The 25,770-nt window shown below is 46.2% G+C and overlaps 2 protein-coding genes across 4 annotated transcripts in view; both read left to right on the top strand.

Annotated features, from left to right (window-relative positions):
• The window catches only part of LOC129821058 (SEC14 domain and spectrin repeat-containing protein 1-like), a 32,050-nt gene extending 20,531 nt beyond the window's left edge, over window positions 1-11,519 (top strand). For all 3 annotated transcript variants that reach the window (XM_055878301.1, XM_055878302.1, XM_055878303.1), the window contains exons 12-20: window positions 3,323-3,445; window positions 5,314-5,508; window positions 5,861-5,975; window positions 7,792-7,951; window positions 8,138-8,219; window positions 8,392-8,514; window positions 8,612-8,803; window positions 9,561-9,691; window positions 9,976-11,519. In XM_055878301.1, the coding sequence (XP_055734276.1) occupies window positions 3,323-3,445; window positions 5,314-5,508; window positions 5,861-5,975; window positions 7,792-7,951; window positions 8,138-8,219; window positions 8,392-8,514; window positions 8,612-8,803; window positions 9,561-9,691; window positions 9,976-10,252 (1,398 nt within the window). In that variant the 3' untranslated portion in view covers window positions 10,253-11,519. The remainder of the gene's footprint in view (window positions 1-3,322; window positions 3,446-5,313; window positions 5,509-5,860; window positions 5,976-7,791; window positions 7,952-8,137; window positions 8,220-8,391; window positions 8,515-8,611; window positions 8,804-9,560; window positions 9,692-9,975) is intronic.
• A 9,978-nt stretch (window positions 11,520-21,497) lies between these two features.
• Window positions 21,498-24,573, top strand: LOC129821595 (neurofilament heavy polypeptide-like). Its single transcript, XM_055879245.1, has 4 exons — window positions 21,498-22,296; window positions 23,054-23,108; window positions 23,301-23,412; window positions 24,027-24,573. Exons 1-4 carry the CDS (start codon window positions 22,000-22,002, stop codon window positions 24,571-24,573), a joined length of 1,011 nt encoding a protein of 336 aa, XP_055735220.1. The 5' UTR covers window positions 21,498-21,999.
• The last annotated feature ends 1,197 nt before the right edge of the window (window positions 24,574-25,770 follow it).

The raw sequence follows: 25,770 nt of genomic DNA, 5'->3' as shown, positions 1-25,770 counted from the left end.
ACACACTGCCCTATGATATCACAGTCTGCACACGAGCTGGTCACTGCACACACACTGCCCTGATATCACAGTTTGCACACGAGCTGGTCACTGCACACACACTGCCCTATGATATCACACTCTGGATACACACTGAACACACACTACACACACACCAACATACTACACACACCCAAACACACTGCACAATGCCAACATCATCAACACCTGCCTAGTGCCCTACACACACTGCCCTAACGGCACCAAAACACCAGCATGGTGAAATACTGATGGCAGGATTCAAACAAATGCAGATTACAGACATTGCACTGCCTTGACTTTAGCCCAATACCTTCAACAACAGCAGCCTAGTGACCAGACAGCGAGACACGTGAAGAATAAAGCTTCTCTTTTGCCCATTGTGTTCTGCACTTTGTCTCAGAGAGGTTTACAAGCTACACACCCACAGGATTACATGAGGACCATTTCACCAGGAGGAGGCAGTGGTTGTTAGACTCAGAGGCTAGTGTAGGAGCGCCTGATTCAACATAACTTGATTTTCTTCTTCGGTGGAGTATTTCAAGCCAGTCCCCGGTGATAAATTGTCGTAGCCCTTTACACTCGTCACCATATAGGGTTTGAACATTTGGACACTGATAAGCGTGTAAATTGGAACGCAGTGACTGTACAGTGACATGCTATACATGACGTCAGAGGTCAGGGTCTCTGTTTCACAGCTCTGTATGGGTTTTGACGACAAACATTCTGAACTTGAACACAACGTGTGACAAAAAGCTGCCCTCATCCCTCCCGCTAATTGGGCAACTTTTTTTCACATTTTTGTGAGGGAAATGCTGTAAATTACGAGTACTCTATGTATTTTGAAAGATGATACGTTGAGGATTATAAAAAATACCGCTTTGATGTCATACAAGCAAGCCAAAAGTGCACCTCATATTTCCATATCATAAAACTTGTGTATACACTGAATATACCAAACATTAGGAACACTTTCCTAATATTGAGTTGCAAAACCCCCTCCACCATTTGCCCTCAGAACAGCCTCAATACATCAGGGCATGGACTCTACAAGGTGTCGAGAGCATTCCACAGAGATGCTGGTCCATGTTGACTCCAATGCTTCCCACAGTTGTGTCAAGTTAGCTAGATGCCCTTTGGGTGGTGGACTGCTCTTGATACATGCAGGAAACTGTTGAGCATAAAAAACCCAGCAGCGTTACAGTTCTTGACGCAAACTGGTGCACCTGGCACCTACTACCATACCCTGTTCAAAGGCACTTAAATATTTTGTCTTGCCAATTCACCCTTGTATCAAGGCTTAAAAATCCTTCATCCCATCTCCTCCCCTTCATCTACACTGATTTTGAAGTGGATTTAACAAGTGACATCAATAAGGAATCAGCTTTCACATGGATTCACCTGGTCAGTCTATGTCATAGAAAGAGCAGGTGTTCTTAATGTTTTGTTTACTCGGTTATACAAAATCACTATGTTTGATGTTCAGTTACAAGATGACATGGTGTTATACCCAGGGTTGTCCTGAACACAATGAGCCTGTTTGTTGTTTTGGGAAGAAAACCACGCATCAGAATGCACTCATGACTCCGTTCTATGTACACCAACATGAACATCTGCTTCTCTGAATTGCCTTGTGAAAGCCTAACACTGTAAGATCGAATTTTATAATTTAGCTAGTCATGTTGGCAATAGAATAAGCTTTCCAATTATGCCCACCTGACCCGATTGCAATTTATGATGGACCGTTCTTGGATATTGCATAAACATCAACAGTAATTGTGTAAAGGCGGGGATGCAGGGCTGTGTGTTCCTCAATGGCACGAGAGCTCAAAAAAGCACCTCATAGTTGAGTTAAAAAAGTGCATTGAAATTACTTAGGAACTGTGCACACTTTGGAGAGGTGTATGGCCACTTTAAAACACCAGTTAGACCTCTCACTCAAACACTTGTCATTTTATTGCACCTAGCCGATGCACCTGGATACATTCATGTAAAATGCACATAAAATCAACATTGTAATGTTTGGATTCAGTCTTGTCAGGTGAACTGTTGTGTCTTCACCTTCAGTCTAATAATTGTCCCATATCTAGTGGGCCCTGGTCAAAAGTAGTGCACTATATAGGGAAAAGAGAGTGATTTGAGACAAAGCCAGGATGAGCAGTCAGCACACATGGCTACATCTCAGCACACTTCCTCCTTGGCAGCTGGCACTACCTCATTTCCTGCCTGTAACCATGAAGGGAAAATGCCTTTTCTCCCATTGGCCGATAGATTTAACTCTACTTTAGCATCTAAAACAGTCGTTCTCCGTACTCCGTCATGTGCAACTGATCATTTGACCTATGTTCTTACTATTCTTCCCATATAGGCTACCACCTGTCGATTTGCCTGAAACCCTTAGGGGTACTAGTGCCCCAGGCTGAGAACCGCTGATCTAAAGATGTCCGCATTTTGAATGTTTTCCAGTGCAAAAGGAAGTTATAAGGAAGTTATAAGGAAGTGAACAGATCCTTAGATATGATGTGATGTGTTCCATGGAATGGATGGATTCTATTTTAGATTCTAGATCCTAACGGAATGAGCAGTCTGTTGCTATGGAGATGAAGATGTTGTTCAGTAGGATGATGGATTAGTTTGACTAGGGGGGTTTGGCCTAGTTCTTATCTGCTGGGAGTAGAGATGTAGTGCTGTGTAGCGAGGGGGAGTAGTTTGTAAGCTGTATTTCTCCGAGCTATATAGGAGACCGGCGGGAGAATTTCTTAGCAAGGCTAAAGGATGATGCCGAAAACCTCTCTGTCAAACTCAACACACTGAACCATTTTATCATCCCTCTTTCAAAGTTCAGAGGATTCTAACACCTCTTCTTGATCCTCCTTAAATAATTCTGTATTTGAACCAGATGTTGAATTAGGTTTATCATGTTATCCTTATCTTGTCCTGGGATGTCAGTTTCAAGTAGACACACACAGAAAACATTAGTACAATATATCGTGAACAATATTCACTTTATAGGTAACTTGGTATAATATATTGCTGTGCTAACACATGGTACACTGTTTTAACAATGAGCCTCATTATACAACATTTTAAATGCCAATACATGCTTTATATGTGTTGTCACCTGCTAGCTTTTAAGTAGTGTTACCCAATTGAAACCCACACTGATTTAAATTTTTTCCAACCAATTAGGGACCTCTGATACCTGGAAGGTATTTCATTGGTCGGCCTGGGGGAAGTGATGAAGCATTTATCAATGATTGTGTCCAATCGTGTGTTAATTGGGGTCTCTCTTGTTGCTATGCAGGTTGTGAATTGGCTGGAGGGGCCTGGCACAGAGCAGCTCCGAACACAGTGGGGGATCGGAGATTCTATCAGGGCCTCCCAGGCCCTACAGCAGAAACACGAGGAGATGGAAAGCCAACACAGCGTAAGGACAGAATAAAACAACACACACTACAGACACAAAACAGACGCAACACAACATAATACAATACCACACAACTCAAGACACATAGTTGGCCAGAAGACACAACCCATCCAAACAGCAGAAACACAAGGAGATAGAGAGCAAACACAGCGTAAGGACACCACAGACACGATAACACCACAGACACAGCTCTGTTACACCACTTATTGTTCAGTGTTCATGCTCACAGAGAAGAGTTGTGGAGATAGATAGCTGCTAGTTCTCTCTCGTGCTCTCTGCAGTAGAAGTACATGTCTGGAGTGTCTTGAAGATCCCAATAATTAGGTCACTGAATATAATTATGGATTTAGATTGTTAGGACGAATGTGTTAGCTGCCAGGAGACTGTAGTGAAGGCACTTGGCAGAAGACATAGTGTTCTGTATCTGCTTTTCATAGATCAGTACTCTCTGGGCTGAGAAGCGGGGGCAAAGCGGTACTAGACTAAAACTATGGAATAAAACTGATGTAGGTAAACCATTGACGTAAATAAGGTGCAATGTTTACATCTGGAAAAGGTTTGTGTGATTTCACTAACAAAATAACAGCTGGCATTAGTATTTTCCTGCGCAATCACCAGAGTCAGTCCAGGCCAGGAAGTGACTGCAGCAGCAACAGCTGTGGGGTGTAACTAATGTCTCTCCTGGCTGGGTTTATATCAAAGACCCTGATGAATCATTGCTCTGGGCTGGAGCGTGCCCTGTTGACCGGAACAGAGAAAGCTGGCCAGGGTGAAGGGAAGGCTAAAGCCAGAGCGAGGTCAAAGCTAAGATTGACGATTAGGCTAGAGACAGAGACAGACCGGCAGAGAGCGACACCCACACCGGCAGAGAGCGACACCCACACCGGCAGAGAGCGACACCCACACCGGCAGAGAGCGACACCCACACCGGCAGAGAGCGACACCCACACCGGCAGAGAGCGACACCCACACCGGCAGAAAGTGAGAGCCTTGTTGTGGTGTTATATCCCACAGCCTTCAGCAGGTGGAGCTATTGATCAGAAATGTTAAGTGTTCTCTAAGTAATAATGACAGTACAAAAGCATTCAACTCAATTACTGTACACAGTAGGTCTGAACTGAACATTAACAGCTTTCATACAGAAACAATTTGTATGGTTGGTATACAGTATTAGCACAACCTTCTGTGTTTGCTGGTATGAATTGTGACTCCACAAAATAAGTTATTTGTTTTGTAGTGTCTGACTCTTCTGCTCTGTAATAACGCATGTGTTATTGGTTGTGTATATACATGATTGCTTGCTGTGTATGATAATGTGTTATTGGTTGTGTATATACATGATTGCTTGCTGTGTATGATAATGTGTTATTGGTTGTGTATATACATGATTGCTTGCTGTGTATGATAATGTGTTATTGGTTGTGTATATACAGGATTGCTTGCTGTGTATGATAATGTGTTATTGGTTGTGTATATACAGGATTGCTTGCTGTGTATGATAATGTGTTATTGGTTGTGTATATATACATGATTGCTTGCTGTGTATGATAATGTGTTATTGGTTGTGTATATATACATGATTGCTTGCTGTGTATGATAATGTGTTATTGGTTGTGTATATACAGGATTGCTTGCTGTGTATGATAATGTGTTATTGGTTGTGTATATATACATGATTGCTTGCTGTGTATGATAATGTCTTATTGGTTGTGTATATACAAGATTGCTTGCTGTGTATGATAATGTCTTATTGGTTGTTTATTTCCTGGAATGGTTTGCAGTGTAATAATGTGTGTGTTATTGGTTGTGTATCCCCAGGAGTGGTTTGCTGTGTAATAATGTGTGTGTTATTGGTTGTGTATCCCCAGGAGTGGTTTGCTGTGTACGTGGAGCTGAACCAGCAGATAGCAGCGTTACTGAGTGCTGGAGACGAGGAGGACCTAGTGGAGCTGAAGGGTCTACAGCAGCAGCTCAGTGATGTCTGTTACAGACAGGCCAGCCAACTGGAGTCCAGGCAGAACGTACTGCAGTCAGCACACGAGTTCCACGGCACCGCGCAGGATGTATGTTTCATGGATGAATTCATTGATTGATTGAATTTATTTGATAATAGCAAAATACCTCAAGAGCGACAGTGATTCTTACTCTAAATCACCAAGTCAGTACCTAGGGCCAGTCCCTTGACATTTGTGTACTGTAGATCGATATGTGAAAGCAATATGGCAACAATCAGATGGCAAGATGGAGCTACCACCACCCATATTGCTTACACTTATCAAGTCCTCCAATCTACATAAGGGCCTAGGGGTGAAGGAGTGGGGGTTGATTTGGGATTCAATCATAACAATATTGACTAACTGTATGGACTACAGCTTTGTGTTGCCTTTGTACTAACGCCCCAGTTTACCCTCCCAGCTGTCCCAGCAACTGGATGGTCTACTGGGCATGCTCTGTGCAGACGTGGCCCCCACTGACGGGGCTGCCATCCAACAAACACTCAAACACCTCGAGGAGAAACTCAAGAGTGTTGGTAAGTACTATTCTATTCTATTACTATTCATTTTTGTAATGTTATTATTAATTTATCATTATTTTTAAAAGAAACAAACTCTGTCTTATTTACAGTTGAAGTCGGAAGTTTATATACACCTTAGCCAAATACATTTAAACTCAGTTTTTCACAATTCCTGACATTTAATCCTAGTAAAAATTCCCTGTCTTAGGTCAGTTAGGATCACCACTTTATTTTAAGAATGTGATATGTCAGAATGATTTATTTCAGCTTTTATTTCTTTCATCACATTCCCAGTGGGTCAGAAGTTTACATACACTCAATTAGTATTTGGTAGCATTGCCTTTAAATTGTTTAACTTGGGTCAAACGTTTCGGGTAGCCTTCTACAAGCGTCCCACAATAAGTTGGGTGAATTTTGGCCCATTCCTCCTGACAGAGTTGGTGTAACTGAGTCAGGTTTGTAGGCCTCCTTGCTCGCACACGCTTTTTCAATTCTGCCCACAAATTTTCTATAGGATTGAGTTCAGGGCTTTGTGATGGCCACTCCAATACCTTGACTTTGTTGTCCTTAAGCCATTTTGCCACAACTTTGGAAGTATGCTTGGGGTCATTGTACCTTTGGAAGACCCATTTGCGACCAAGATTTAACTTCCTGACTGATGTCTTGAGATGTTGCTTCTATATATCCACATAATTTTCCTGCCTCATGATGCCATCTATTTTGTGAAGTGCACCAGTCCCTCCTGCAGCAAAGCACCCCCACAACATGATGCTGCCACCCTCGTGCTTCACGGTTGGGATGGTGTTCTTTGGCTTGCAAGCATCCCCCTTTTTCCTCCAAACAAAACGATGGTCGTTATGGCCAAACAGTTCTATTTTTGTTTCATCAGACCAGAGGACATTTCTCCAAAAAGTACGATCTTTGTCCCCATGTGCAGTTGCAAACCATAGTCTGTCTTTTTTTATGGCGGTTTTGGAGCAGTGGCTTCTTCCTTGCTGAGCGGCCTTTCGGGTTATGTCGATATTGGACTTGTTTTACTGTGGATATAGATACTTTTGTACCTGTTTCGTCCAGCATCTTCACAAGGTCCTTTGCTGTTGTTCTGGGATTGATTTGCACTTTTCGCACCAAAGTACGTTCATCTCTAGGAGACAGAACGAGTCTCCTTCCTGAGCGGTATGACGGCTGCGTGGTCCCATGGTGTTTATACTTGCGTACTATTGTTTGTACAGATGAACGTGGTACCTTCAGGCATTTGGAAATTGCTCCCAAGGATGAACCAGACTTGTGGAGGTCGAACAGTTTTTTTCTGAGGTCTTGGCTGTTTTCTTTTGATTTTCCCATTATGTCAAGCAAAGAGGCACTGAGTTTGAAGGTAGGCCTTGAAATACATCCACAGGTACACTTCCAATTGACTCAAATTATGTCAATTAGCCTATCAGAAGCTTCTAAAGTCATGACATAGTTTTCTGGAATTTTCCAAGCTGTTTAAAGGCACAGTCAACTTAGTGTATGTAAACTTCTGATCCACTGCAATTGTGATACAGTGAATTATAAGTGAAATAATCTGTCTGTAAACAATTGTTGGAAACGTGACCTGTGTCATGCACAAAGTAGATGTCCTAACCGACAAACTATCGTTTGTTAACAAGAAATTTGTGGAGTGGTTGAAAAACGAGTTTTAATGACTCCAACCTAAGTGTATGTAAACTTCTGACTTCAACTGTAGATGGATAACTGCAAGAATAAGGTTTGGTTAGAATATTTTATAACTATCAGTAGTGTTAGTTTGGTTATTGAGGAATATTCTCTGCTGTGGTGCTCTGTCCAGAGGGATCCCTGGCAGGCCTGAGGGAGAAAGGTCAGGTCGTGATGGATCAGATGTCCAACCAGACAACCTGGTCCTATGGGAAGGACGTGCCCATTGAGAACAAAGAAAACATTGATCATATCCAAGGAGTTATGGAGGACATGCAACTCCGGAAACAAAGGTTTGCCCAGATGTCTTTTTTCCTGAGCGGGCAGGGCTGCAGCTGCTCCAGATAATGCTGAAGTTGTTTACAAAGCTTCCACGAGTCAGACAATTTCTGGAATATCATAGAATTTTGGCCGTTGCCATGGATATTGACATGGAAATGACCATTGTCATGTTTTAAGAGTGTTTTGGTTCTGTCTAGATGTGAAGACATGGTGGATGTGAGGAGACTGAAGATGCTTCAGATGGTCCAGCTTTTCAAGTGTGAGGAAGATGCATCACAGGTCAGTCTATGGACCTTCCCTTCTTCATCTCTGTCAGTCTGTTTGTTAGTTTAATCTTTGGTTCTGGGTTGCATATTTCAACATGTCACTGATGTGTTGTATTGTTATTATAGACATATTGTTTTTGTTGTTAAGAAGACCTTGTAAACCTCATACCTGTGTTGATTCCCAGGCGGTGGAGTGGCTTGGTGAGCTGCTGGATGCTCTCCTGAAGACCCACATCAGGCTCGGGGACGATGCACAGGAAACCAAAGCGCTGCTGGAGAAACACAAGAAATTTGTGGATGTTGCACAGGTACTGATCTCTCGTGGCAAGCTGTTGACATACATGTACAGAACACAACCCTGAACACATTAACACAACCCTGATCATCTCCCTCTCTCTGTTTCAGAGCACCTATGACTACGGCCGTCAGCTGCTTCAGGCCACGGTGGTGTTGTGTCAGTCTCTACGCTGCACCACGCGCTCCTCTGGTGACACCCTGCCACGCCTCAACCGGGTCTGGAAACAGTTTACTGTCACCTCTGAGGAGAGGGTTCATCGGCTGGAAATGGCATGCTCTTTCCACACCGCAGCTGAGAAGGTGGGTGGAGAATGGACAATAGTTACTGTGTAAAGAATGAGACACCAAGAAAAGGCTTTTTCGAGTCTATGGAAAACCTATGGGTTGTGGGGTTTCATGACAGAAGGTAGTGATGACAGGCAACACTCAATCCAACATTTTAGGTAAACAATTAGCAACTGAACTCCAGAGCAGCCTCTTTAATGATCAGTGTTGTAGTGAGTCCAGTCTCGAGACCATATATTGAGTGTCTCGGTCTTGTCTCTGTGTTGGACACAGTTTTACTTAGTCTTGACTCGTCTCGGACAATGAGGACTCGTCATTTCTTCCCGAGAGCAGCCAAGACCAGCGGAGTAAAAGACTCATAATTATCAGCTCCCATTCAGTCAGCCATAAAACCACTTTGCCAGGCCAAACAACCACACTCCTTTCATGACACTGTCTTATTATCACCTATTAAACCTGGGCGTCCTACTTTACTGGTAACATTACTGTCCTTTACTTTCATTGAAAAATATCCAAAACTTTGTTGCGCTCATCGGAATTTCCTTTGATTCGCTGGTAGGGAAGAGTGGGGGAAATTGTTTGAAAGTTGCGCTCACTAGGCTATTATTAAGGGGAGACCGGGGAAGTTGTAACATATATTTTGTATTTTTATCTATTATAGACCTGTTTGGGTTAGTGATGTTTCTGGCTCTCTGTTTTCACCATTCTGAATGTCTAAAGAATCCATATGTTGTTCTGAAATATGAACACAACACTGTCTTCTCCATCCCAGGTGCTGGTCCAAGCCAGCCCAGACCAGGGTGATCTCCCAGTGGAGGTGGAGCAGGAGACCTATGAGGAGGTGGAGACAGTGGGGAAGGCTCTACTGGACAGACTCACTGTCCCTGTTATATTCCCAGATGGGTAAGAAAAATAGGACAGGTCACACTAAAACCTGCATGACTTTAGTGACTCCCTGAAACTTGTCATGGTGCGGATTAACGTCAATGCTGGTAAAGTTATTTCCAATTTACTCCTCAAGTACCAAACTTAATTTACACTGGCAACTGATGTTATCCATCCACTATAACCATTTATCAATGTAGAGTGTACATGAAGATGTTTGAAGATCTAATGATGCATGCCACTTTAAGAGGAGAGCTGATGCCTTTTTGTTGATTCCTTCCCTCCGCTATGTCCCCCTTTAGGAGTGAGCAGTACTTCGGCAGCCCAGGAGACATGGCGTCCTCTGCTGTACACATCCGGGACAAGATGAAGCTGGTGGAGGACAGGAAACTGACTCTGCACGAGGAAGATGAAGATGAAGAAGACGTTGAGCAGCTACAGTATGATCAGATACATGACCAGAACAAAGAACTACAAGATGACCAGGAACTACAAGATGACCAGGAACTACAAGAAGTGGACAAAGAACTACAAGATGGAGAGGAACTGGAACTGGAGACGAACACTCAGAAAAGCTAATGGAGCACCTTCAACAGCTAACCTAGTCCCAGATCAGTTTGTGCTGTCTCGACAAATCCTATGGCCATTGGCGTGACAATCATAGGAGTTTACAAGACAGCATAAACAGATCTGGGACCAGGCTACAGAGCAGCAGCAGCCAGCAGTCCACCAGAGATTCAGGACAGGAAAGAACACCTCTGACATTTGTCATCATGTCAACACAGCGCCTGACCATAACGTGCTCCAGAACTAAAATCCTGTCAATCACCCGGTGTGACTGCATTCCTTCCATCTGTTGTACTCTGCCTCGCCAAGCCATATTAACTTACTAAGAGCAGTTAAAGATAGAATATGGTTCTGAGATCAACTTACATTGCTTACCGCACATGACATGGAGATGAGGGGAGGAAACAAAAATGAAGAGGCTGAAAGCACTGACTGTACTGAAATGGACTATTTCCCTTAAAGCTTTACCTTGCCTGTCGCTTGTCCCTCTTAAGTCGCGTTCACACTGCACGTAGCCCAGGGCTAGTTTTCAACCAGGGTTAAGGTTTGCCCTGGGCTAAGAACATGTAGTGGGAAAAGCCCTTAAGACAGTTGACTCGAGCTTTTACATGGTGCTACTAAACCTTCTAGAATGTACAGAAAGCAAAGCATCATCTATCTCTCCTTTTACCTTACAGGTGCTGTAGAGTTTCTAGGCTGGTCTCTTTGTCAGACTGCCTTGTTTGACTATAAGCAATGTATTTTATATTTTCCCACTTGTTTTTCTTCCCCCGCAATACCTTCACGTGTAAAAAGATGTCAGTAATGTAAATTCATTCTGAAGGCGTTTGAATAAGGCACTAACTGCCCAGCCGACTGTTTCCGGTGTAGACAGACTGTTGTATATTGCGCAGATGGATGGGTACCGTCAACCAGATTTTAAGACATTTAGGCTGTGTTACTTGTATGCATCAAGGTACAATGTAAGATCAGAGCTTTGTTATAAACCTAGATTAGAGTGGTAGATCCAGGGCTTTGTTTTTATTAATAAAATGTGATTTGGAAAATTATGCTTCATCTCTTCATAGTTGTCATTCTAATGTATACATACAGTACATATGCCTTTTGCATTGTGAGGCATGCTATTGAAATATTAATTCTATATTTATTTTGTTTTGTATATTGGTATTTTACATATCAGTGAAAGTCATAATGCTTGTTGTTTTTAGGTTTGCGAGGCTTATCATATATTTCTTGAAAATTGGGGTCCTGTGAAATAAACAAGCAAACATTTGAAAGATTTCTTGGAGAGAATGTAATTATTTGACCATTGTCTTGTAAGACTATGCTTAAAACATATCATGCTTAACATTATATTTTACACAAAGGCTTATTTTACAGAATAACTTAACTTTACCAGTTGTCAGATTGAATAGGATATTTGAGGGCTTTCAAAAAAGCTGCCAAGCATTCAAAAATCTTCAAGGTGTGTGTAGTCAGTGCAGTAGCAGTATGAGAATAGGCAAAATTCAAACTGTCATTAATAATTATTGCATAATTTATCCCATGATGACATCACACCCTCCCCCCTCAAGCCCTACAAAAGAGACCCCTGCTCTCTTATCCTCACCTCCCTCTGCCTTCAATCCCAGTCTGTACATAGAAGAATCCAACAAGATTACAAAACTGCAGACTGGGAAACCACAATTACCAAAGCTCTTGTTCTGCCCCCCTGTGACCCAAACCCCTATGCCTGGACCAGAGGGCCGTCCTGATGGGCCAAATCCTCGTCATAGCCAGTGGTCTCCATGAAGTCTGTGCATGGTGCTCCATTACTCCTTATCCACCAGAAAAGGGAGCTGAGGAGAGAATTCATGATAACAAGGCCAACTGAGGTAAAACAGAGTTAACCAACTACGAGCACAAATAAGAATATAAATGAAGAAAGAGAGGGATGGAGAAAACAAGACACATTTTACTCAGACCTAAACAACGATCCCAAGCCCAGAACATTCTGGTAGAAAATCCACCAACTCAACAGGAAGAAAAGCAACAGCAAGGTCACAAAACTAAAATAACAAGGGAAAATAGTGGAGGACAGGGAGAAGGCCAATGTTTTTGAAGACCATCTGAAAAACATACACTCTTGCCCTGGTGGCCCCCTGTTTGACCCTGAGTGAAAGACCATCATTGACCGTCAGGTTTTTATCCCCACCCCCCTCATCACTCCTGTCACTGTCACAGAGCTGCAAGAGCACATCAAGAAACTGAAGATCAAGGCACCAGGGGAGGACACTATCGACACCACACATTTCCCCAAGCCCTGGAAGTCGGAGGTTGTCACAATGATCCCCAAGCCAGGTAAGGACCCTCACCAGCCAGCCAACTATAGGCCAATCAACCTCTTGAAGCTCCTGGAGAGGGTCCTGGCTAGCCGGCTCCAGAGGCGCTTCAACAACAGCGGAGCACTCAGAGTACATCAGGCCAGCTTCAGGAAGAAGAGATCAACATCCTGAGCCTGGCCGAAGCTGTACAAAGTGGGTTCAACAAAAAAAGAGGTGGCGGTGGCTGTCTTCTTCGACAGTGAAAAGGCATTTGATAAGATGTGGCACAATGGGCTCATCTATAGGCTATCAGATACAAACCTGAAACTCCCCACTCAGATGGTTACTCTTTTAAACAGCTTTTTAAATCAGCGGGAGATTGGATGGGAGTAGGAGAAGCCACATCATCCAGGTTCTCTCCAGAGGTGGAAGTACCTCAATGCTCCACCCTCAGCTCTCTACTCTTTTTAATGTACATCTGTGATATTTATTACCCCCACCCAAGAGAGGGACATGTGGCCCAGTTCGCAGACAATCTCTGTTTTTGGGCCTCCTCTGTGAACTTTGCCCATGCAGGAAAAAAGCTACAGAAGTGCATAACAGAGATCAAGAACTGGGCAAATCTGTGGCGGGGCAAGCTTAACCCCCTGAAGACCCACTTCTCCAGGCGCCCCAAAGGAACTAAGCAAGTGGACCTTAAACTGTATGGACAGGCACTCCAGACGACCCCAACGGTCAAGTTCCTTGGGGTCACATTCCAAGAAAACATGTCCTGGCGTGCCCACATACTGCCCGGAGGAGGAGGGAAGGAAGTGCCTGAACCACCTGAGGGTACTCTGTAAAAGAAAAGGAGGAGCCTCCCCAGGAACCGCCATCGAGTCTACCAGAGGTACATTCGGCCGCTCTTTGAGCATGCTACACCAGCCTGGTGTAAAGTGGGGAAGTCTCACGTCAGAAAACTTCAGACCATTCAAAACCTTAACATCAAGATGGCATACAGACTCCCCACGTACACAAACATACACTACATGAACCTTTAGGACTGAGAACAGCTGAGGAGAGGATGGCCGTTCTTGGGTGCAGGTTTACACTCAGGTCAGTGGACAACCCATCTCTGAAGTCCATGATTGAGGATGAACAAGCCAACCCACACCGATTTTTATCCAGCACCCCCCTCTATATGCTTCTTAAATATTGAGCATTGTTATCAGTTCTAAACCATTTTAGAGTGAATATCTGTTACATTTAATTATGATTATATACGCTCTTTCTCACGCTGATATTTTAACATTTGAACTCCTGTTTTTTAACCACTGGACTTACTTTAAACCATTATACCCTTTTAAACCCACCTGTCAAGGATGGTGGGGCACTGCAATAGAAGCTGACATTTTAGCAATCTAAACCACAGTTTTACTGCACTGTAAGTTGATTTCTTTTTTCAGTTAACTCTTAACACTGGAGGCTGACATTATATAAATGTTTGCTATCCAACTCATTTCAACCCACCTATGGAGAAGCACAGAGGCTGCCAGCTTTTAAGAACAGCTTTTAAGAATGTTTTACATAAAACAATTAACATAATTGTATTTTTAAAACATGTTTTAAAACATGCATACTTTCCCAAAGTGGCCTTTTATCATGAATACCTACCTAATTACTTACCTACAATTCAGAATGCCCTGTAGATGGTATGTTGCTGCTCTGGAAAAGACATGTGCGTAATCTTCTCTGCAACTCCTGTTGAAAGATGGAAAACACAAAAAACATAAACCACAACCATTCACAAACCACCACCCCCTTCCATACCCTGAAGTTTCCATCTCCTACTTTCTATTTTTTGTAACGAATTTCCTCTTTGTCTGAGCATTTCACCGCGGTGGCGGCTCTGGTGCGGGACGTGGACCCCACTCCACCATAGTCTTGGCCCACTTATGTGGCGCCTTTGGAGCGGCGACCCTCGCCGCCGACCTCGGACTGGGGACCCTTTCAGCGGGCCCCGAATAGACGGGAGACTCCGCCAGCGCCGGAGTGACGGGCAGCTCCTGACTGACGGACTGCTCAGGCAGCTCCGGACAGGAGGGAGACTCCGTCTGCTCCGGACAGGAGGGAGACTCCGTCTGCTCCGGACAGGAGGGCGACTCCGGCTGCTCCGGACAGGAGGGCGACTCCGGAGGCTCCGGACTGGAGGGCGACTCCGGCTGCTCCGGACAGGAGGGCGACTCCGGAGGCTCCGGACTGGAGGGCGTCGCCGGAGGCTCCGGACTGGAGGGCGTCGCCGGAGGCTCCGGACTGGAGGGCGTCGCCGGAGGCTCCGGACTGGAGGGTGTCGCCGGAGGCTCCGGACTGGAGGGCGTCGCCGGAGGCTCCGGACTGACGTCCTTCGTTGGAGGCCTCATGCCATGGATCCTCACTGGAGGCTTCGTGCCATGGATCATCACTGGAGGCTTCGTGCCACTCCACCATAGTCTTGGCCCACTTATGTGGCGCCTTTGGAGCGGTGACCCTCGCCGCCGACCTCGGACTGGGGACCCTTTCAGCGGGCCCCGAATAGACGGGAGACTCCGGCAGCGCCGGACAGGCGGGAGACTCCGGCAGCGCCGGAGTGAAGGGCGGCTCCGCCAGCGCCGGAATGACGGGCAGCTCCTGACTGACGGACTGCTCAGGCAGCTCCGGACAGGAGGAAGACTCTGTCTGCGGCTGCTCCGGACAGGAGGGAGACTCCGGCTGCTCCGGACAGGAGGGAGACTCCGGCTGCTCCGGACAGGAGGGAGACTCCGGCTGCTCCGGACAGGAGGGAGACTCCGGCTGCTCCGGACAGGAGGGAGACTCCGGCTGCTCCGGACAGGAGGGAGACTCCGGCTGCTTCGGACAGGAGTGAATATCTGTTACATTTAATTATGATTATATACGCTCTTTCTCACGCTGATATTTTAACATTTGAACTCCTGTTTTTTAACCACTGGACTTACTTTAAACCATTATACCCTTTTAAACCCACCTGTCAAGGATGGTGGGGCACTGCAATAGAAGCTGACATTTTAGCACTCTAAACCACAGTTTTACTGCACTGTAAGTTGATTTCTTTTTTCAGTTAACTCTTAACACTGGAGGCTGACATTATATAAATGTTTGCTATCCAACTCATTTCAACCCACCTATGGAGAAGCACAGAGGCTGCCAGCTTTTAAGAACAGCTTTTAAGAATGTTTTACATAAAACAATTAACATAATTGTATTTTTAAAACATGTTTTAAAACATGCATACTTTCCCAAAGTGGCCTTTTATCATGAATACCTACCTAATTACTTACCTACAATTCAGAATGCCCTGTAGATGGTATGTTGCTGCTCTGGAAAAGACATGTGCGTAATCTTCTCTGCAACTCCTGTTGAAAGATGGAAAACACAAAAAACATAAACCACAACCATTCACAAACCACCACCCCCTTCCATACCCTGAAGTTTCCATCTCCTACTTTCTATTTTTGTAACGAATTTCCTCTTCGTCTGAGCATTTCACCGCGGTGGCGGCTCTGGTGCGGGACGTGGACCCCACTCCACCATAGTCTTGGCCCACTTATGTGGCGCCTTTGGAGCGGCGACCCTCGCCGCCGACCTCGGACTGGGGACCCTTTCAGCGGGCCGCGAATAGACGGGAGACTCCGCCAGCGCCGGAGTGACGGGCAGCTCCTGACTGACGGACTGCTCAGGCAGCTCCGGACAGGAGGGAGACTCCGTCTGCTCCGGACAGGAGGGAGACTCCGTCTGCTCCGGACAGGAGGGAGACTCCGGCTGCTCCGGACAGGAGGGAGACTCCGGCTGCTTCGGACAGGAGGGAGACTCCGGCTGCTCCGGACAGGAGGGCGACTCCGGCTGCTCCGGACAGGAGGGCGACTCCGGCTGCTCCGGACAGGAGGGAGACTCCGGCTGCTCCGGACAGGAGGGAGACTCCGGCTGCTCCGGACAGGAGGGAGACTCCGGCTGCTCCGGACAGGAGGGCGACTCCGGCTGCTCCGGACAGGAGGGCGACTCCGGAGGCTCCGGACTGGAGGGCGTCGCCGGAGGCTCCGGACTGGAGGGCGTCGCCGGAGGCTCCGGACTGGAGGGCGTCGCCGGAGGCTCCGGACTGACGTCCTTCGTTGGAGGCCTCATGCCATGGATCCTCACTGGAGGCTTCGTGCCATGGATCATCACTGGAGGCTTCGTGCCACTCCACCATAGTCTTGGCCCACTTATGTGGCGCCTTTGGAGCGGCGACCCTCGCCGCCGACCTCGGACTGGGGACCCTTTCAGCGGGCCCCGAATAGACGGGAGACTCCGCCAGCGCCGGAGTGACGGGCAGCTCCTGACTGACGGACTGCTCAGGCAGCTCCGGACAGGAGGGAGATTCCGTCTGCTCCGGACAGGAGGGAGACTCCGTCTGCTCCGGACAGGAGGGAGACTCCGGCTGCTCCGGACAGGAGGGAGACTCCGGCTGCTCCGGACAGGAGGGAGACTCCGGCTGCTCCGGACAGGAGGGCGACTCCGGCTGCTCCGGACAGGAGGGCGACTCCGGAGGCTCCGGACTGGAGGGCGTCGCCGGAGGCTCCGGACTGGAGGGCGTCGCCGGAGGCTCCGGACTGGAGGGCGTCGCCGGAGGCTCCGGACTGGAGGGCGTCGCCGGAGGCTCCGGCCTGGAGGGCGTCGCCGGAGGCTCCGGACTGACGTCCTTCGTTGGAGGCCTCATGCCATGGATCCTCACTGGAGGCTTCGTGCCATGGATCATCACTGGAGGCTTCGTGCCACTCCACCATAGTCTTGGCCCACTTATGTGGCGCCTTTGGAGCGGCGACCCTCGCCGCCGACCTCGGACTGGGGACCCTTTCAGCGGGCCCCGAATAGACGGGAGACTCCGGCAGCGCCGGACAGGCGGGAGACTCCGGCAGCGCCGGAATGACGGGCAGCTCCTGACTGACGGACTGCTCAGGCAGCTCCGGACAGGAGGAAGACTGTCTGCGGCTGCTCCGGACAGGAGGGAGACTCCGGCTGCTCCGGACAGGAGGGAGACTCCGGCTGCTCCGGACAGGAGGGAGACTCCGGCTGCTCCGGACAGGAGGGAGACTCCGGCTGCTCCGGACAGGAGGGAGACTCCGGCTGCTCCGGACAGGAGGGAGACTCCGTCTGCTCCGGACAGGAGGGAGACTCCGGCTGCTCCGGACAGGAGGGAGACTCCGGCTGCTCCGGACAGGAGGGAGACTCCGGCTGCTCCGGACAGGAGGGCGACTCCGGCTGCTCCGGACAGGAGGGCGACTCCGGAGGCTCCGGACTGGAGGGCGTCGCCGGAGGCTCCGGACTGGAGGGCGTCGCCGGAGGCTCCGGACTGGAGGGCGTCGCCGGAGGCTCCGGACTGGAGGGCGTCGCCGGAGGCTCCGGCCTGGAGGGCGTCGCCGGAGGCTCCGGACTGACGTCCTTCGTTGGAGGCCTCATGCCATGGATCCTCACTGGAGGCTTCGTGCCATGGATCATCACTGGAGGCTTCGTGCCACTCCACCATAGTCTTGGCCCACTTATGTGGCGCCTTTGGAGCGGCGACCCTCGCCGCCGACCTCGGACTGGGGACCCTTTCAGCGGGCCCCGAATAGACGGGAGACTCCGGCAGCGCCGGACTAGCGGGAGACTCCGGCAGCGCCGGAATGACGGGCAGCTCCTGACTGACGGACTGCTCAGGCAGCTCCGGACAGGAGGAAGACTGTCTGCGGCTGCTCCGGACAGGAGGGAGACTCCGGCTGCTCCGGACAGGAGGGAGACTCCGGCTGCTCCGGACAGGAGGGAGACTCCGGCTGCTCCGGACAGGAGGGAGACTCCGGCTGCTCCGGACAGGAGGGAGACTCCGGCTGCTCCGGACAGGAGGGAGACTCCGGCTGCTCCGGACAGGAGGGAGACTCCGGCTGCTCCGGACTGGAGGGAGACTCCGGAGGCTCCGGACTGGAGGGAGTCGCCGGAGGCTCCGGACTGGAGGGCGTCGCCGGAGGCTCCGGACTGGAGGGCGTCGCCGGAGGCTCCGGACTGATGTCCTTCGTTGGAGGCCTCATGCCATGGATCCTCACCGGAGGCTTCGTGCCATGGATCATCACCGGAGGCTTCGTGCCATGGATCATCACCGGAGGCTTCGTGCCATGGATCATCACCGGAGGCTTCGTGCCATGGATTATCACTGGAGGCTTCTTGCCATGGATCATCACTGGAGGCTTCGTGCCATGGATTATCACTGGAGGCTTCTTGCAATGGATTATCACTGGAGGCTTCGTGCCATGGATTATCACTGGAGGCTTCGTGCTTGGTCCTCTTTTGGTGGGTGGTTCTGTAACGAATTTCCTCTTTGTCTGAGGAGGAGTAGCAAGGATCGGGCCAATGTGCAGCGTCCATAATGAGATATTTAATAAATCAACAGAACACTGAACAAAATAACAAAAGTACAAACAAACAACCGAAACAGTCCCGTATGGTGCAAACACTAACACAGGAAACAATCACCCACAAAACACAATAGAAAACAGGATACCTAAATATGGCTCCCAATCAGAGACAACGACTGACACCTGCCTCTGATTGAGAACCATACTAGGCCAAACACATAGAAATATAACAACAGAACAAAACATAGAAAAACAACATAGAATGCCCACCCCAACTCATGCCCTGACCAACTAAAATAAAGACATAAAAAAGGAACTAAGGTCAGAACGTGACAATTTTAAATACAATTATTTACATTACATTATTTACATTTGCATCTAGCTGATCTAGGGTGTAATCATTAGTCCAACAGTTGCAAACAAGAGTTTTTATTGGACAAATTAAGGTATGTTTATCCCAATTTCATTCCGTTTGAGAAACGTTTTCAAATCGGCTAAATTAATTGGTACCAACATGTGAAAATTGTTGCAAATCCCACAATACAATGCTATCTCTGGGCTTGTTAGCTAGTAAACGTAGCTACACACAGTACCAGCGCCAGAATCAGCATGTGAAGTAGCTTTAGATAGCTGTAAAATCACCTAAAATCTGCACTATCAATTAAGGAGTATATCTCACGAGTTCAATTTGCAGTTTGCCTCTGCTCAGAGCAAGTACAGAGTCCTTTCACACTTTCCCCATAGACACAGGGCGCATTATGAGATGGTACTTAAAGGATAAACTGTTGAATAATTTGGAACACTGTTTAGATTGAGCACATCTAAGCGAAATATACTTTGTCATGACGATAAAACGGATGGATGTGTTCTAGACAAGCATGACCATACCATCTATTGGCTAAATTGGCGAACTGGGGTGCAGTTAATTGTTTTAAATGCGTTATGAAATGCGATAGTGTGTTATCCCCAGTGACAGAACCATGTATGACGCGTTCCTACACGACTTCCTGATTTCACAGACGGATCACATAGAAGTTAAATCATGGAGATTTTTTTTTTTCCCCCCCACTGATAGAACATAGTCTTTCACCAAATTGACAGGGATTTCAGGATTTTTATTTCTGGGGGTGGATTATTCCATTAAGAGTAATGAAACTGTCTTGAATGGCTTGAATCCTCAACTTTCTGGCCCGAAGCCCAGCTAACCATCGACTGTGGTACACAAAAACATGCTCAAGTGGCAGAGTCGATATCCACCCTTATAAACCAGGGTCGCTACAATATGAAAAGAGGGCAACATTACATACCTTACTGACGTATTACTGTAACCATGTGGCCTATGTAAATAAAATATGTAAAAAAGACCAAATGGCAGAATAGAATACCCAATGGAATATTGAAGAACACTGGTCCGGAATAAGAAGATGTGTATTTGCAGTGGAGAACCACTCATGATTTACCTCCTTGCTGCTACTACTTAGTCTCACTGTTTAATCAAATGTAAAGTTGTGAGAATGTGCAATACTTGGACTGAAATAACTGCCGTTAATCATTTTGGGTGTGGGTAATGTTTATATTTAGGTGCAGGAGATCCACAATACTTTTAAGCTAATATTTTTGAAGAGGTGCAGAAACTCGAGCAGTAGAACATTTGAGGTGCACGTACTCAGCTCCAGTGTGCTCCTGCCCATGTCAAGCACTTGATTATATACAATATATATATGCAAATACACATTTATGTTTTAATTTCACCTTTATTTAACCAGGTAGGCTAGTTGAGAACAAGTTCTCCTTTACAACTTCGACCTGGCCAAGAAAAAGCAAAGCAGTGAGACACAAACAACAACACGGAGTTACACATGGAATAAACAAACATACAGTCAATAACACAATAGAGAAAAAGTCTATATACAGTGTGTGCAAATGAGGTGACAATTCTTTTTGGAAGAGATGTATGCTTCCCCTTTTCTGTAGTAAATATGATTTGCAGTGTTCTATTTGTGACACTCGTTTGTGTAAGGGTTGATAGTCAATAGGCTCGGTGCTGTATGTTATGTACTAAACTAATAATATAGTGATTGAAGCCAGACTGGATGTACAAGGATCGAGGACACTGATGCTCTGTATGTTATTGTATTTATGACCTTATGAACACTGTCATTCTGTAGCAGCTAGCAAAGTCACTGTCTTTTGTTGTCACTCCGTACAAACCTCCCAGGATGATGTTTACGGAACATTGGTGCTGTGAGACTGGAATATTAGGGCCTACTTGGAGAAGGCAAGTTAGACGTTTTTCTTGGCTTCTGTGTGAGAGGTGTCTCCCTGTTTGCAAACTTGTATTGAACCGAAGTGATTTATGATTGACTATATCCGCGACTGCTCTGCTCTTTTGTTCACCTGAAATCCTCTCTTACACCTTAGCCACGTGATTAGACCCATCCTACCTGTCGGAACTGTCAAACTGGTTATGCCATAATCATAACCAACCACACAACCAGATAAAGGGAGGTGGGGAATGGTAGGAGGTGGTGCTAGAGAACTGGACAAGACATCCTCTTCACTCTTTACACAGATTCTGAGGTTTGAAGTGTTTTTTGTGTTCTTTAACAGTGCTTTCAATTTGGATTAAGAAGCATCTTTTGAACTAAGAAAGCTAGAGGCAACCCAGGAAGAAGAATACAGGACCAGGAATGACAGTAAGCCTCAGATATACTGTAGAGAAAAGGAAAAGGAACACAATTACATACAAAGCAGTTCATAGATTTGCTTCAGGCTTCATGCTGTAGGCTATGGGAGGACTATGGTAACAAACGAGTCATAGAAACTCACTCATACAACCACACATTATCATTGACTCAGTGAATAAGGTAAACCGTTTAATAGTCACTGTGCTCTCTGCCACACAAAATTAATATTGTAAAGATGTAGGATATATAGATATACATACAGTATATACACATAAAAAGTCCAGCAGACACACATACATTCACACAGGGACAAATACATAGACTGAAAGAACAGAAAGGACCAACACCCACACAAACTCCCAGAGGCAGCCATGAGGGTTGTATTGGTGCTAGGAGGCCTAACTATCCTGGTCTCTATGGGCCTGGCCCTGATCGTCTTTGGCCAGCACCTGACAGAAGCCAAGCTGACCCTGCAGAACCTGCATCTGGATCAGATGCAGTGGGCACGCGTCAACCAACTCAAGGAGAGGCAGTGGCTGGAAAACCTGCTGAAGGGGCAGCTAGACTGGAAGAAGAAGAATGTGGAGGAGATGGGGGCAGAGGTGAACAAACTGACCGAAGAGGAGGAGAAGAAGAAGACTGAGGTCGAGGCCTGCCAGGCAGACAAGGTGAGCGACAGATCATTACTGTTCTATACCTACTAGACAGACCTGGGTTAAATACTGTACATATAGACCATTGGTGTACTATAAAGACTAGACCAGGACTGCCCAACCCTCTTCATGGAGATCTACCGTCCTGTTCGTTTTCAGTCCAACCCTTACCTAACATTCAGCTAGATAAGGCATTGGTGAGCAGCTAAAAGTAAAATCAGGTGTGCTAAATTAGGGTTGGAGCGACAACCTGGAGGACAGTAGCTCTCCAGGTACAGGGCTGCCCTTCACTAGACAGACCTGGGTCGAAAACTGAACATACAGGTATGTCAAATAATGGAGCTGTTCTTGATTTCGTTTTCCTGGTACAATGGATCCAATGGAATAGTCCCAAAAGTGCCAACCCCAAGCATTGAACAGTGATGATAATGGCTTCGGGCTGTGTAGCTTGGACCAGGGTGCACTAAACCAGAGCAATCAAAAAAGCAATTGAAAGTATTTAACATTTGACCCAGGTTGGTGTATGGTGCTTGTCAACCCACTGGGCATACACTGACTGAATCAAAAAAAAATCCACGTAATTGCAATGAAAGGACGTTGAACAAACGTGTAATAAACGTTGAATTGACGTCTGTGCGCAGTGGAAAGTGCTGAGTAGAACGATTTGAAGGACTCAGATAAGGATTTTTAGTATGTACAGCAAACATTAGGCATGAATGTTATTTTTCCCCTTTAACTATGTTTTGTGTTATCTCTCACCTTCGGCACAAAGAAACAAAAGGAGGAAGAACTTGCACCCATACAGAAGGAGCAGAGTGATATTGAAGGTATGTGAGTCTTTTCTAGTAGAGTTGTTATTCCTGTAGCCACTTGTGCCACAAGGTGGGGAAATCTGGTAACATGTCAACCACTGTAACGTAGTGCATCTCTCTCTCTGGGTGCATTTCTGAAGTGGCTTCCCTTTGCCTCTCTTCTCTGCTCCTCTCTTCTGATCTCCTCTCCTTGTCTGGTCTCCTCAGCGACGTTCAAAACTGAAAAGGAGGCTTGGACTGGGGAGATCACCACTCTCAAACAGCAGTTGGAGCAGACTAGCAAAGTGTGTGGTTTTGTAAAGGACTCAACAGATACAGTGTAAGTAGCAGATTTGTATTACCTTGAAAAAATATATTTTTTATTTATTTCACCTTTATATAACCAGGTAGGCCAGTTTAGAACAAGTTCTCATTTACAACTGCGACTTGGCCAAGATAAAGCAAAGCAGTGCGACACAAACAACACAGAGTTACACATGGAATAAACAAGCGTACAGTCAATAACACAATAGAAAAAAAGTCTATACACAGTGTGTGCAAATAGCGTGAGGAGGTAAGGTAATAAATAGGCCATAGTAGCGAAATAATTACAATTTAGCAAAATAACACTGAAGTGATAGATGTGCAGATGATGATGTGCAAGTAGAAATACTGGTGTGCAAAAGAGCAGAAAAGTAAGTAAAAACAACAATATGGGGATGAGGTAGGTAGATTACATGGGCTATTTACAGATGGGCTATGTACAGCTGCAGCAGATCGGTTAGTTGCTCAGATAGCTGATGTTTAAAGTTAGTGAGGGAAATATAAGTCTCCAACTTCAATGACTTTTGCGATTCGTTCCAGTCAAATATAGAACTGTATAAGTCTATTCACAGCACTGGTGAAACATCCAACAAAGTTCATGATGATAATAAAACCTCTTGTTTTCTCCAGGAAATTATGTCCACCCAAAGAAGGAGCAGCAAAAGCTGAAGCGGCCCCTGTAAAAGCTGAAGCGGCCCCTGTAAAAGCTGAAGCGGCCCCTGTAAAAGCTGAAGCGGCCCCTGTACAAGCTGAAGTGGCCCCTGTAAAAGCTGAAGCGGCCCCTGTAAAAGCTGAAGCGGCCCCTGTAAAAGCTGAAGCGGCCCCTGTAAAAGCTGAAGCGGCCCCTGTAAAAGCTGAAGTGGTCCCTGTAAAAGCTGAAGCGGCCCCTGTACAAGCTGAAGTGGTCCCTGTAAAAGCTGAAGCGGCCCCTGTAAAAGTTGAAGCGGCCCCTGTAAAAGCTGAAGCGGTCCCTGTAAAAGCTGAAGTGGCCCCTGTAAAAGCTGAAGTGGCCCCTGTAAAAGCTGAAGTGGCCCCTGTAAAAGTTGAAGCGGCCCTTGTAAAAGCTGAAGCGGCCCCTGTAAAAGCTGAAGTGGCCCCTGTAAAAGCTGAAGCCGTCCCTGTAAAAGCTGAAGAGGTCCCTGCACAAGCTGAAGCCGCCCCTGCTCCAAAGCAGTAAACGGCTCAAATTTCTCTCAGAATAACATTAATAGTGTGTAGTCATTCATTCATGATGCACACTCATATTTATGTTCTTTGTTTGTGGGTAATCTTGGCAACCCAGAACCGAAAATCTCATTTAAATTACACCATTTAGTTTTGTAGTTGTCCACAAGAGATTAGGTTGTGGGCGTTGTCAATGTGTCATTTTGGCACACTTCTAGAGGCCTAAGAAAGGCTTCCAAACTGGCAGTAACTACAGGGCAAAACGGACCAAAAGTACAAATCAAAAAACTCAACCATATTTAAGGTTTAAGATGAGCTGTCATTCCAATTTGTCCCTTAGACATTGTAAATTAATGACACATTATAACCAACCACAGTCGACTTAAATTGTTACAGCATTCCTACTCACGGATGCAACAAATAGCTCCTCTTACAAGGCACGCCTCAAAATATGTTAATGAGAAAGAAACAACAATTCCATGCACCCATTAGTGGTCAAAAGTTTTTGGCGGTCCAAAGATACATTACGCATCACAATAGGAATTATATTTCTGTTGTAAACTGCTTTTTTTTAATACTGTAGATATGGATAACATGGGTTAGGCCAATCAAAACATGCACCATCTACACACGCAGCAGCGAGAATTGCATTGAATCTAAATATACATTTTCAATCATTTACCACCCGTGAGGGCGGGGTACCACCAGTATAATATTTTAAATTTTTTAAATGTATTTATTTCACCTTTATTTAACCAGGTAAGCTAGTTGAGAACAAGTTCTCATTTGCAACTGCGACCTGGCCAAGATAAAGCATAGCAATTCGACACATACAACAACACAGAGTTACACATGGAATAAACAAAACATACAGTCAATAATACAGTAGAAAAAAAGTCTATATACAATGTGAGCAAATGAGGTGAGATAAGGGAGGTAAAGGAAAAAAAGGCCATGGTGCCGAGGTAAATACAATATAGCAAGTAAAACACTGGAATGGTAGATTTGCAGTGGAAGAATGTGCAATGTATAAATAGAAATAATGGGGTGCAAAGGAGCAAAATAAATAAATACAGTAGGGGAAGAGGGAGTTATTTGGGCTAAATTATAGATGGGCTATGTACAGGTGCAGTAATCTGTGAGCTGCTCTGACAGTTGGTGCTTAAAGCTAGTGAGGGAGATACGTGTAGGCTATTTCACAAAATAGACC

Source organism: Salvelinus fontinalis, chromosome 23, assembly GCF_029448725.1.
Source record: "Salvelinus fontinalis isolate EN_2023a chromosome 23, ASM2944872v1, whole genome shotgun sequence".
NCBI lineage: Eukaryota > Metazoa > Chordata > Actinopteri > Salmoniformes > Salmonidae > Salvelinus > Salvelinus fontinalis.
This window is presented reverse-complemented; position numbering and strand designations above follow the sequence as displayed.

Bases quoted from the DNA above. Each gene is read 5' to 3' on its own strand.
- LOC129821595 (XM_055879245.1), top strand. From the start codon at position 22,000: ATGAGGGTTGTATTGGTGCTAGGAGGCCTAACTATCCTGGTCTCTATG. The intron at 23,109-23,300 runs GTATGTGAGTCT...TGGTCTCCTCAG, and splicing joins GGAGCAGAGTGATATTGAAG to CGACGTTCAAAACTGAAAAG. The intron at 23,413-24,026 runs GTAAGTAGCAGA...TGTTTTCTCCAG, and splicing joins AAGGACTCAACAGATACAGT to GAAATTATGTCCACCCAAAG.